Source organism: Hippocampus bargibanti, linkage group LG19 (genome assembly GCF_051943395.1).
Source record: "Hippocampus bargibanti isolate YZ-2025 linkage group LG19, ASM5194339v1, whole genome shotgun sequence".
NCBI lineage: Eukaryota > Metazoa > Chordata > Actinopteri > Syngnathiformes > Syngnathidae > Hippocampus > Hippocampus bargibanti.
This window is the reverse complement of record NC_142752.1, coordinates 7521392-7535695: the sequence shown is the minus strand read 5'-3', so window position 1 is coordinate 7535695 and position 14304 is coordinate 7521392. Positions and strand designations below refer to the sequence as shown.

Here is a 14304-nt window from a genome sequence, read left to right as displayed (position 1 = left end):
ACATATTGATTTATATAGCGCTTTAACAAAAGCAGAAGCTATAACAAAGCACTTAACATGGACAACTATCATATACAGGAAATAAAGCAGTCACAAAGATCTGTAGAAAGCACCACGGAATAAAACTAAGATCAAGCCATGACTGATTCATCTTCGCTATTGACCAGTACTATTAAAGTACTATTGACCAGTACTATTAAAGCAGCATTTCCCCCAATCAGTAATATATCATCAAATACAGTAAAGTCTCGTTATATCGATATTCAAGGGAGTCCGAAAAAAATATCGATATAACCAGGACTATCGATATATCCGACCCTGTTTGCATGTAATTTTCTCCGTGCGTGCATAGAAATGGCATCGATATAACCGAGACTATCGATATATCCGATATCGATATAACGAGACTTTACTGTACTTAATTTTTCAGTGAGGAAGAATCTTTAATTTTATTCATCAAATGATATACATTTGTTGTACGTCAAAGGATGGTAACTGATGATGGCGTCGGATTGGATAAAACGTCGTTGAAGTCAGTGTCTGTTAGTGCGGTCGAAAGTGCAATCTTTTGCGAATAATTCATGAGACAGATACCGCGATAAAATGATTCGCATAGCTTTAGCGCTCATGCCGAACCAAACACGGCGCGTCGGTGAGTTATGAGAGTGTTTGGTGCGCCAAGAGGCGGGGATTTAGGGGAGGCGGGAAGGTGAAACAAGGACAGGATATGAAAAGTAGAGAGTGCACAAGAGGACAGACATGATATTGGCAAGGCGAAGAAGCTAAAAAAAAAGAAATGAGATTGGAGATCAAAAAAAGAAAAACATTGAGGAGGAAGAGGAAAGGGAACGTTTGCTCTATGGCCGACGTCCAAAATGAGTGCTTGATCGTATTTTTTGTGCGGTTACATCAGTACAGAAACACTGCAGTGAAATGTTTGCTTGACTAATATATAATAATAATAATAATAATAATACATTTAATTTCTAAGCGCCTTTCAAAACTCTCAAGGACACTATACAGTCACTGGATTTTTTTTTGTGCAGGTGAGCAGCGGCAGCCATTCGCGGCAGCCATTCGGGCCAGCGTTCACTCTATCCGGAAGTAAAACAGCAGCAAAGTTATGAAAGGAAGAGGAAAGGAAAGAAAGGAAACAAAAAATAAATAAAATAATAATAATATGACAACACAAAGACACAGAGAGGAGAAGATCAAAGCATCCTTTTCAGCAGTGGATCAGGGACATCATGGTGCAACGTGCACGTCTACGACAAGCTAAATGTTGAAAGCAAACACGAAGCTGCTAGCTAGAAGATAGCTAGCATATATATATATATATATATATATATATATATATATATATATATATATATATATATATATATATATATATATATATATATATATATATACTGTATAAAGAGAGAGAAAGGGAGAGAGAGAGAGCGCTAGAGCGAAAGATAGAGCGAGCGATCGATAGCTCGAGCGGTAGATAGAGTGATGGATAGATCGAGTGATAGATCGATCGAGCGATAGATCTATTGGATCACATCACGCACGGCCGATAGATCGAGCGATCGATCGAGCAATAGATCAATAGATCGATAGATAGATCGATACACAGTCAAATCCTAGAAGAGCATTCGTGGAAACATCTCAAAGGATGACTTCTAGAAAAAGCTGACCAAGATCCAATATCCCGCTTTCACTCAACAACTTTTTTTACAAGAGGCTCCTACTTGTCTGACGCGGGACGATGAGAGACGATGGGGGTTTACAAAGCGGGTGGTACACAAACACCGGGTCATGTGGCGCAACAATGGAAACCGGCAACGTCAACCCCCCACTTCCGAAAACTAGGACACGGCGCTCCCGTAAACTTGACGGCAGCGGGAAGGAGAGTAGAAGAAGTGTTGCAAAGGCGTGCGTGCTCATCGAATGAGTCACACTTTGAAAAGCACCTGCTGCTCACAGCTGGAAAAGTACTACACACACACACACACACACACACACACACACACACACACACACACACACACACACACACACACACACACACACACACACACACACACACACACACACACACACACACACACACACACACACACACGCACACACTAGTTGCAGGTGGAAAACTAAGTGTCAACATTTCCCTTAACTGCGCAGGTGGTGACCATAAATCGACATGTTAAGGCAAACCGTTTTCCTAAATTGTGTAACGCTAACCTTTAAAGCCCTGTAAATTTACATTGTGTAATACGGCACTGTAAAATTCCAACTTTGACAAGCTCGTATGTGGTTGGGTGTTTAAAGTATATTTACACCTTCTCTCTGTGACAGAGGCATACTCTGGGCCAACGATGAGGCACTCTAACGGCAAGGAAACTTTAGAAGGAGCATTTCGCTGCCTTCGCCACTTAGCGGCTGATAACGCTTGCATCACGTCAACATGCGAAGAAAATACACAGGCTGGATTCTCAGATGCGCGAGGAGCAAAAGGGCACAGGCGTGCACACTGTGCGGGACTATTGACGGCAGGACTATGAAAATTGTGGCTGCCTGTCACAAATAACACGGAGCATTTAAGGTCAGGCTTCAATAATAACAACAAACAAACAAACAGTAAATAAATAAATAGCGCTTTTTTTGCCCCTGCACCATATAAGCTGTTAACTCATTCACTGCCAGACATGCAAAAATGTGTCCAGTTCAGTGGCAGGGTTTTTTCAATCAAATTCCAGGACCCACAGAATATTGCGTTTTAGGACTACATAGACATTCAATGCAGCGGAAGAAACCATAGACTCTCTTCTTTAATCAGAAAAAAAAGAGTTAATTCCTAAATGATATGAGTCTGGAGTTATATGAGCTTTAAATGAGGGCACCTGTTCAAAATACAATGCAATGCATACATATTGGTTTATATAGCGCTTTAACAACAGCTGAAGCTGGAACAAAGTGGTAACATGGAAAAAAAGGAAATGGCGCCCCCTTGTGGAAGGGGAAAACTTTGCCAGAGGCCATAGCCAGCGCTTTATCGGCACCCAAACAAGAAAAAAACAAAACCCAAACCAATTCGGGAATGGCGCTCCGAGTCATGCACTGTATTTTCAATACCCGGATAATTTCGTGAATCACAGTGAATAAGTTCAACAGTCAAAAACAACACTTATCAAACATGCCCGAAAAATCTATTGATTCTTATCTGCATGACGTTTGACCCTTCGCTCACACACAAACAACCAACACTACACTTTCTTTTTTTCCCGAATGACGTCACAGCGTCTCCGTTTGAAGGAACACAAAGTGAGCAAAGCAGTACAACAACAAAGTGCGGGTCACATCACGCACGACCGACTGTGAAAGCATCACTTTGGCGAGTCCCAAGCAGACGTGAGTGCGTGTGTGAGTGTGTGTGTGAGTGTCCTCGCATGATCCAAGCACGCGCTGACAGAGCTCTAGCAGAATGCGTCCCCACGTGCTCGTATTTACTCGAGAGGCTGATAAAAAAACGTGTTACTTCCGCCGCCTTAAACGCGAACATACCACTTAGCGCCTCGCCGCTAATGACGCGGACAGTTGACCAAAAAGAACGTTCTTCGAATGTTTTCACATTGAAATGGATTGGTCGTGAATCCGATAATCGAACTTTGACATTTCCTATCAAGTTTTTTTACATGCAAAAAAATGTTGTACAAAATATACAATATCAATAACTATATATATATATATATATATATATATATATATATATATATATATATACAGTAAAGTCTCGTTATATCGATATCGGATATATCGATAGTCCCGGTTATATCGATACTATTTCTATGCACGCACGGAGAAAATTACATGCAAACAGGGTCGGATATATCGATAGTCCCTGTTATATCGATATTTTTTCGGACTCCCTTGAATATCGATATAACGAGACTTTACTGTATATATATCATACGACAAAAAGGTACAAAATATGTGCCTTTAATAGGCGGGGCCTCGTGTGCGCGCGAGTTGTGACCGGCAGCAGATTCAAGACGAAGTGCTAACTGTTTTGACTGCTCTTCAAATAACTTAAAAAGTGCATCCGTGACTAATCTAATCGGCAAGCGTATGCATTTGAGGAAGTATAACGTTGAATCGCATGGGTGTACAGGGTGACCCAAAAAGATGCGTCCTACTGAGTCCTTCCTGCAACTCCTCCCGAAAGAGGAGTGTGAAAAAGTGATTGACAACTTTGTCAGACAAGTACAGTTTTGCTTGCAACGAAATGGTGGACATTGGAACACATCTTGGGAAAACCATAAATTGACTAAAAATTGCCCGAAATAGCTGAAACTCTGGTGAATGGTCTTCCATAAACTGAAGAATTTGTGCTTGTAATCTGAAATAAATAGCTTTTTAAACAAAGCCACAATTAAAGTTTTCATGGGTACGCATCTTTTTGGGTCACCCTGTACCTTACGTGATAAAACTGTTCCTGCGCATTTTGGATAAACGAATTCATTCGAAAACATCATCGGTCAGCGAGTGCGTCATTGCAAAAGGAGGCCGGAATTTTGGACTGTGATTACATCTAGGATGGTTCACGCCTTTCCCTCTTTCTGCGTTCGACACCCCCACCCCACGAGCTGTTGATGAGCATGAGTCAACTCTTGAAGCGGCACACAGTTTAACCGTTCATCACACTCTGACATGCCCCATTCCCCTCAACACCCCCCCCCCCCCCCCCCCACACACAACACCACTCACCCCTCATGTGGGAAAGCTGCTCACTCTCTTGTGTGTTAATACACATCACCCTCTGTTTGAACCCGCACTAGCGAGGTGGTATTAGCTTAGAAAAAAAACACACCAAACAGAATAAGTGAATGACATCCAAAGCAAACAGTGTGAACAAAAACGTGAACGCTCGGCAAAGTTAAACGAAAAATTCCCTTAAGGTCAAATTTGAAAAGGGACGGACACCGAAATGCCAAAACCTGACAAGCGCACAACAAAAGTAGCAGCCATTGTAAATGTCAAGAATGCTGCCGTCAAGAACACGAGGAACTTTATGATGCAATTCCCCACATTTGGAAAAGCAAAATCCACTGAAGGCTGAACTCCGAACTGGATACACCCGTGAAGCCAAAATGTGCCATCAATACAATAAAAGCACAATTCTGCTAGACTGATGCATTCACTGAAACTGGCAAACGTTGATACCCATCAAGAAAAGTGCAAAAATGACATTATACAATCCTAATAACATGCAAGTAGCTTTATTTCCACTTGGCTGACACCATTTTGGAATATTTTGAGCAAGGCTTTTTGTCTCCAAATCGTCTGGATGCTAAACAAAGCCAGTGGTGGTGGGTCAGGGCCTGCAAGGCCTTCTCTGCTGGCCTAAAGTATCTGAATCACAGACTTATCTAAATTATATTTTGTCCATATATTCTTATTAAATAATTCCAAAGTGACTTTCAGCTCCCTTTCATTTGTTTTCCCGTTGTGCTGCTTCCAGATGTGTGTTTTCTTATTTGAGCATTTAACCAATCACATTTCAGCCATCATTTGTTACCAGGGTCCGAATTCTACCTGGACGCCGTCACAATCAGTTCTGCTGATCGTGGGGCATAAAATAAGTGTCGATGAAACTGTTGCTTTAACCAATCAGCGTTCGAGTTGGCAACTCAAGGCCTGCTGGAAGGCGTTGGCATAAGTCAGAGTTTTCGCAAAGTATGATTGGCTAGTCATTAGCCAATGATATTATCACTAGCTGCTAGTGACAAGAGCATACTGGCCAGCGCTAGCACAGTGCAATGAGCGGCATTAGCAAATATATTGTTGTGTTAATGTAATAGCGGTTTTGTCAACCCACAATGGCAGAAGGAGAAGAAATGGATTTGGCTGGAGACTTACTGTTGAAGTTATTTTCAAGACGGACTTTTACGTTCATAGCAAAAATTTGAACCGTTTAATGACAGTATTTCTTAAGTTTCTTCAAGTCACAAGTTATTTCCTGGCTAACGGCACCCTGTAGTGGACATCTAGTAAATCACACCACAGTCGCAGCTGTGGAGTGATTAAGAAATAGCACTAGTGAAGGCCTAGCAGTGACATTCACGGCCCATCACTGATCAAAGCACGAGACACTTGGACAGAACCAGTGTCTCTATTGTCCCATTGGAAGAGAGGCACAAGACACCAACTTCATGCAACCTTCAACGCTAAGAGAGTCAGAAGACACGCAACGTAGTTTGGGGTGGATTACTGAGGGGTCCGTGGGTACAGCCCGCCGATGCATACCCAGCAGCCATGGCGGTCAGGAAGGATTAGGCCAAGAAGGAGTATGTGGATGGTTGCCTAGCAACTACAAACCCACTCAAACGCTGCCTGGTGAGCAGACGGGCCTTGAATAGGCACAAGTTGAAGTCTCGACTCACCCGGCTATCACGGCACACCTTGACACACACATCATGCGTGCACAAGCGCCACATTCAACACATGTAGTAATCACAATACAGTCATACAACTCGTGGTTTCAGCTGGATCCCTGCCACACTTTGTGCTTTGCTGGCGGCTCTTTCCAGACTGCCTTTCCTATTCTGGGATGTCCTCACATGAACCAATGTCTCGTGCCAGCATCGAGACTGACTCATGAAAGAAGCCCTCCAACGGTTTATATGAAAGAGACAAAAAAAAGGGACGAAAAAAAGTCGAGTGTTCGTTCACAAAGCCGCGCTCGTTCAGTCAAGTCATGAGGAAACTAAGTCAGGGTTCGAAACATGGCCAACAAACTGGATGTTTATGGAGAAACAATCGACTTTTAACTCATTCACTGCCAGACATGCAAAAATGTGTTCACTCCAGTGCCAGGCGTTTTGTCATTTTCATTCAAATTCCAGGACCCACAGAATATTGAGTTTTCAGACTGCATAAAAATTCACTTCAGCGTGAGAAACCTTAGACTCTCTTCTTTCATCAGAAAAAAAGAGTTAATTCCTAAATGATTTAGGTCTGGAGTTATACGAGCTTGAAATGAGGGTGGCTGTCCAAATTACAATGCAATACATACATATTGCATTATAGAGGACTTTAATAATAATAATAATAATACATTTAATTTACAAGCGCCTTTCTGAACACTCAAGGACACTTTACAACAAAGACAACACACAAAACAGTAAAATCATGCATAAAGCAATAAATAATAAAACAGCATAATAAATTAGACCATGTAAGCAAGTTTAAAGAGGTGGGTTTTCAGGTGAGATTTGAAAGTAGGAAGGGAGTCAATGTTGCGGATGTTGGGTGGAAGTGAGTTCCAGAGTTTAGGAGCGGAGCGGCTGAAAGCTCTGCACCCCATCGTTGTGAGACGGGCAGAGGGCGTGTAGAGGTGGAGGGAGGAAGAGGATCTGAGGGCCCGAGTAGGAACGGAGATTTGAATTAGGTCAGACAGATAGGGGGGGGCAAGGTTATGGATGGCTTTAAATGTAAACAGAAGTATCTTGAATTCAATTCGGAGTTTAACAGGGAGCCAGTGGAGCTGTTGGAGGACAGGAGTGATGTGGTGAAAGGAGGGTGTTTTTGTGATGATCCGGGCTGAGGAATTTTGGACTAGTTGGAGTTTATGGAGACATTTTTGATTGACCCCGAAAAGAAGTGAATTACAATAATCGATACGGGAGGTGACAAGACTGTGGACGAGGATAGCAGTGGTGTGAGGGGTGAGAGAGGGACGGAGACGATTGATATTGCGGAGGTGAAAATATGCAGACCTTTAACAACAGCTGAAGCTGGAACAAAGCGCTAACATGAAAAAAGGGTGAATGCTGCCCCTTGTGGAAGGAAAAAAAAACATTGCCAGAGGTCTGGCCAGCGCTTTATCGGCACCCCAGAAATAAAAAACAAAACCCCCAAAAAATTCGGGAATGGCACGCTACGTCATATTTTCAATTGCCAAATAAATTTGGGAATGGCAGTGAGGGAGTTAAGAATAGCCTGTGTGTGTTTCAATTATACATCGTGTCGTAAAATGCTTTACTTTATAGTTAATCCATCGTATTTTACATTTTAGGATTGGAATAATACGTGACACCCTGTATAACATAGACTTCATTGTGTGATGTTTAGAGTTGTGCTTGGTGTGTGTTGGTGTTGATGTTGTGCTACAAAATGACAGCCGTTTCAAATCTATTGGTTCCCTCAGAGAACTTGTGTGGAGCCGAGTTCATTTTATGTTTACTTTTAATCGTAGCTGCTTTTTATTTGGGGTATAAAAGTAATATGTGGTTGGATAGAGTATCGATCGAGGCATTCAGTTCATATATATTGCGTGTCTGTGTTTATATTTTGTTCGATCCATTTTAAGGAAGAGTGACGGAGAGAGAGAAATGTATAAACAAAACAAAGATGTTTGTTGTCATTTTTACAACTTGAGATTTTTTAAGACCATGTTTTATGTCTTGGCAGGTGTTTTGCAGATTTGCTTTAGCTCCTCAGATTCCAACTTTTTCCCTAAAAGTAAACGACAACTTCATTCTCATCAGGTTTTATAATAATAATAATAATAATAAATTTCATTAATAAGTGCCTTTCAAGACTCAAGGTCTGGTTTTGGTCTGACATGATTCATTAAGTCCCCACGAGGTACAAAAACTGGAAACATTAAAACAAGAAATATGCCATTTCAAAGGGATTTCTGGGTGTACACAGGCTAAAAAATGTGACTTAAAATAACATTTTTAAGTTTAAGACATTTTTTCATGTTTGAAATTGAGTTCCCATGGGGCAAATCCTTCGTACATCTAGTCCCCATTATTGGTCAAAAATGTGTGTGTGTGTGTGTGTGTGTGTGTGTGTGTGTGTGTGTGTGTGTGTGTGTGTGTGTGTGTGTGTGTGTGTGTGTGTGTGTGTGTGTGTGTGTGTGTGTGTGTGTGTGTGTGTGTGTGTGTGTGTGTGTTTGTTATTTCCGAGTGAACACTGGCGCATTTGGCTGCCACTGCTCACCCACAGAAAAACTTAACATGTGACTGTAAAGTGTCCTTGAGGGTTTTTAAAGGCGCTTATAAATGAAATGTATTATTTTATTTTTTTTAATTATTATTAGTCGTAGTACTAGTATAAAAAATATAAACACGTCTGTACATGTCACCACAGAACAATAGGCCAATTGCCACCGACAGACAAGAACAATCATCACCTCCTCATCATTTAATTTTAGATAAACATCTAGTCTAAAAAGCACTTCTCGATACACGTCAATCATCATAATTATAACGATAAAAAAAGCTGTGTCGTTTCACACGCTGCAGACTGCTATTGAAAGAACAACAAACCGCATCCTCCGAGAAAAGACAAAGTGCCACAAGAGCTGCTCAATGGGTTGAATATCTTCCTTTTTTCACGTACACTGTATTTAAGTGGCTGTATCATCCCGCACATCACCAATCATGCTCATTTTATTTTTTCTCAAGCGGCATTTCTCGACAAGCCTTTTAACTGGCGCTCATGGAACCAACATTTGTGCTTCCATCTGCTCAAGCGGAGGAGGCGAACGGGTGACGCATCCAGCTCACATGTGGTGAGCGAGGAAGGGAGGAAAGAAAAAGAGAGAGTGGGAGCGAGGTTGGGAGGTGGGGGGCATAATGATGAGCGCGGTGACGTCACATAACATATGGGCAGGGCTGGGGTGAGTGGGTTTTCGTGGGGGTCTGGCCAGGCGACAGTCTGAATGACAATCGTGAGCAATGCATCAGAACTGTCATTACGTTTCGTGCTTCTATACGTTGTGTATAAAAAGCAAGCGGGTGAGGGATGGGGGGGGGGGTCAAAAATGCATCTCCAGTAAATTGTTTTCAGTTGTTTCTTACCCCCTAACAATGGAAATAATGGGTCAAATGTAGACAATTTCGCTCAAGTTAATACATTTTAAAAACAAACATCTACATTGAATATGTTGGAAGACACACACAATTAAAGTTGATTCATTTGATTAAAACTAAACACTGGGGGCAAGTAATACATTTCCAACTAGTGTATTTTAAACATTGCAAAACATTCAAATAATTATTGTAACTGGACAAAGAAGTTATTTTTTGTTTATTTTAAATGAAGTGGATTAAATCTATCATTTTATGAACATTTTGTTCCTGTCGGGACAAAAATTCCTATGTCAACATTTCATATATGCAGGATAGCATTTTTTTCATCAGCAAATTGCAAAATACCCCCCCCCCCCCCCGTCCTGAAATGAATCAAAAGCATCCATGGCACTAAACCCCTCCAAGTAAGCCCCCTCCCCAACAGGTTGAAAAAAGAAATCCTGGTACCATGTATGAAAACAAGTAATGTCATAAATTGCAACAGTGAAGTACAATTGAATTTGAAGCAGTGCGCCTTTTATTCAATCAAAGCTCTTAAAATTCCCCCCAAAAAATATGAATGCACCCAGACAAAATTGCATGCTGTTTGATAATGAGCCATCCAAATGGTGAATGAGTCACCCACCCAATCGCATCCCGGTTCCACTCACCTCCGCTCCTACTTTGTGCGGCAAACCGGCGCCGTCCAGCGTTGGGAAACGTCCCTGCACTTGCTTCCAGGAGTTCCCAGCTGATGTTGACGTCAAAAACTTTTCCCCCTCCCTTGGCTTGTTCCCACATCTTCCGCTGGAGAAAGAGAACAGAATGTAACCAATATGCAACTTCAAAGGGGGAGGGGGTGAAGGTGACTGTGAAAGGAGGTGAGAGGAGGTAATCCCCCACCATGTGAGTAGGGTAGGCGGTGATGACTCAAACGGTGCCGGCCCTATAAAAGGAGGGAGCGCGCACGTCGGGAGAGTTCCGTTCCCAATGTGTCGAAGCGACTGACGACCGGCTTGGACATACCGTCCCGTCCGGTCCCGTGCTGTGGGTTTTCCACGCCCGCCGCACGATGCACGACTCCGGCGGCGTGCAGCTGACTCGGGCGCTGAAGCTCGCCGCTCTCTTCCTGCTGCTGGTGCCTCGCTTCCTGGCCGCGGCGGTGACGCTTTGGCTCCTGGACTTCCTGTGCATCCGACGCAAGGTGCTACTCCAGATGGGCGCGCGGCCGCACAGCGCCGACGACCCGCCGCTATGCGTGTCCGACTCCAATCGCATGTTCACGCTGGAGTCCTTGCGGGCCGTGTGGTACGGCCAGAAGCTGGACCTGCTCAAGTCGGCGCGGCTGGGACGCGCAGCACCCAACACGGAGGTGGTACTGGTGCCCGAGCGGCGCCCGCTGCGCATCCTGGACTGCATGCGCGGCACGCGGCCGCTGGTGCTCAACTTCGGCAGCTGTTCCTGACCACCCTTCATGACGCGCCTGGCCGCCTTCCAGCGCGTCGTCAGCCAATACGCCGACATCGCCGACTTCGTGGTGGTTTACATCGAGGAGGCGCACCCGGCCGACGGTTGGGTCAGCTCGGACGCCCCCTACCAGATTCTAAAGCACCGCTGCCTGGAGGACCGCATGAGCGCAGCGCGCCTGATGCTGACGCGGGTGCGCGGCAGCAGTGTGGTGGTGGACAACATGGACAACTCGTCCAATGCCGCCTATGGAGCTTACTTCGAGAGACTTTACATCGTGCGCGACCAAAGGGTGGTCTACCAGGGAGGGCGAGGACCGGAGGGCTACCGAATCTCGGAACTCAGGAAGTGGCTGGAACAGTACCGGAGGGACATGAGCGCGTGTCCGGTGCTGCAAGCATAACCCAGGAGCAGCCTTTAAAAAAAACACAAACAAAAACTGAGTTTGCCTGCACATGTAGAGTGTTTTTGTGCGTTACGTATAAGATGAATGTGCAAAATCAGGGATTCTCAGACTTTTGGGGTACAAGGACCTTCCAAAAAAAGACTTTGAAAACTGCTGCTTCAAAAATAACTTCATTTCGGTCCGGAAAAACACGGTGTGTTTCAGAACAAAAACAGAATATATATAATACAATTTGGGAGAATTGTGTCATACAAAAAATGGTTTTGGACAAAACAAAAACAAAATACATCAAAGTGACCCAAGTTGTCTTTAAAAAAAAAAAAGGATTATTTTTGATTTAGCAGTTTCAGGAGTGAATAGAAACGTTGCCCATTTGGGAATAAAAATTACCAGCCCCCCACCCATTTTTTTATATTGAAACAAAAGAAATGTTGCAGTGTTATGAGAATGAAATATAATCGTATTAAAGTCAAAACTGAACAAACAAAGAAATTTTAACCAAATTCTCACATCATCTAGACAATGCCAGTCATGGTCATGTTATTATTTCCCCCTAAAATAGTAACACAGCTTATTAAAATGTCAAAGTTGGACAGAAGACAGTCCCACTTTAACATTTCCAACAACAACAATTATGCAATCGCATTGTGGCAATAGTAAGCCTTGTTTTCTTCCTGGAAAAACTCAGGCGTAAAATACGATTGTGTTCTTGAAAAATATTACTTTGTGTAACAATGCCCTTTTTTTAAATACTTAAAACAATGATCGGCCATTTTCACATAGTGATGTCAGATTAAAAGTGTTATGTCCCAATCAAAGATGAGATTTTAATTGGCCCAAAGCCTGATGAGGGAGGAGGAACTGTTTTTTGGGGGGTTGGGGGGGCACTAATGTCCTTCAATAAAGCATGTAATATGTTTTATTTATTTAAACAACATCCGATTGCTAATTAATTTTGGGCCAGTACAAACCTGACAGATCACCAGAGGGTCCGGGGACCCCAGTTTGAGAACCACTAATCTAGAAAGCTGATTCTATATTAAGTTGATGTTGGGTTGCGGGGGTGGTAAACTTGGGGTGTCTGTGTGAAGTTCAGTTCTCCAACGGCCTGGCCACAGAACTGATACTGATGTTTGTGACACCTCAGTTAGTTGGTGGGTGGTTGTCCCCATGGGCGCCAGGATGACAGTAGAAATGAGGGAGGGGTAAATGACGACGATGACATGATGTGTAAATGAACAAAACTTTTTTGGTATAAAATAAACAAAGGACACTCAACCATTTTAAGTGATGACATCATGATGCTGTTTTTCTTGTTTCTCACCATGTGTGATGTATGGGTCACATTGAGGTTAGGTAACCGCTCAAAGCGGCATAAAAGGTGAATTGAGTTTGAAAATTTATTTTAAAATTGAGAGCTGAGGGAATTGAAAAAGTTTACATTAAAGTGGCCCAAAATGCTCGACGGTCACGCAATCATGTTTGGAGAGCGCTGTTAACTCATTCACAAATTTATTCAGGAATTGAAAATATGACAGAGCGCCATTCCCAAATTTGTTCGGGTTTGTTTTCTTCGTTTGGGTGGTGATAAAGCACTGACCGTGGCCTCTGGCAATGTTTTTTTTTTCTCTTTCACACAGGGGCAGCATTTCCCTTTTTTCCATGTTTGCGCTTTGTTCCAGCTTCAGCTATTGTTAAAGCACGATATAAACCAATAGCATTTGCCTTTTATTCAGCTGGCACCATTTCAAGCATAAATAACTTCAGACCCATATAACTTAGGAATTAACTCATTTTTTTCTGAGGAAAGAGGATAGTCTAAGGTTTCTTACGCTGCAGAAAATGTTTAAGTAGTCCTAAAACTCAATGTTCTGTAGGTCCTGCAATTTGAGTGAAAAATGACAAAAACCCTGGCACTGGAGTGGACACATTCTGGCACGCCTGGCAGTGAATGAGTTAATTTGGACTCTTGAGATAAATGAACAGAAATAAATACATCGACAACCCCCACCCCCTCCCTCCATACAAATCCTTATACAGTGTATGTTATATGACACACACCCGCACAGAGGATTAGGGATTACCGAGCTCTTTTGATTCACATCGGTCCCAGGTGGTTCGGTTTTGAAACGCCTTCGCCTACCGTCCTGGATATTCCTCTTCTCCCCCGTTGTTGCACACATTAGGCTTGTCCTGTCAAGGCCGGGCAAACGAGGATAGGGGGTGGCGGCGGGGGGGACCAAAACCACACACCAACACAAAAGAACAATCACAGAAAAGATAAACATCTACACATGCTAGCAATTCATTTTAATGAATAACGGCCAACAAAAAAAAAATGCGATGTAAAAACAAAAAAAGGGACGTTATTGATAATGTCTGTGTGACCAAAGAGTAGACAGGCCGCGTACAGACAGTGTTGTTTACGTTGCTTTTTGCTGATTGTTCGAAATTAAGGTCAGCTCAATTAACTCATTCACTGCGCAGACGATGTGCAAAAATGCGTCCACTCCAATGCCAGGGTTTTTGTCATTGTCACTCGAATTCCAGGACCCACGGAATATTGACTTTTAGGACTACGTA

At 42.9% G+C, this 14304-nt stretch overlaps 1 protein-coding gene across 1 annotated transcript; it reads left to right on the top strand.

The window, feature by feature from the left end:
• Positions 1 to 10758: 10758 nt before the first annotated feature.
• LOC148883842 (thyroxine 5-deiodinase-like) lies at positions 10759 to 13008 on the top strand. Its single transcript, XM_089021386.1, has one exon. It carries the CDS (start codon positions 10921 to 10923, stop codon positions 11716 to 11718), a length of 798 nt encoding a protein of 265 aa, XP_088877512.1. The 5' UTR covers positions 10759 to 10920; the 3' UTR covers positions 11719 to 13008.
• The last annotated feature ends 1296 nt before the right edge of the window (positions 13009 to 14304 follow it).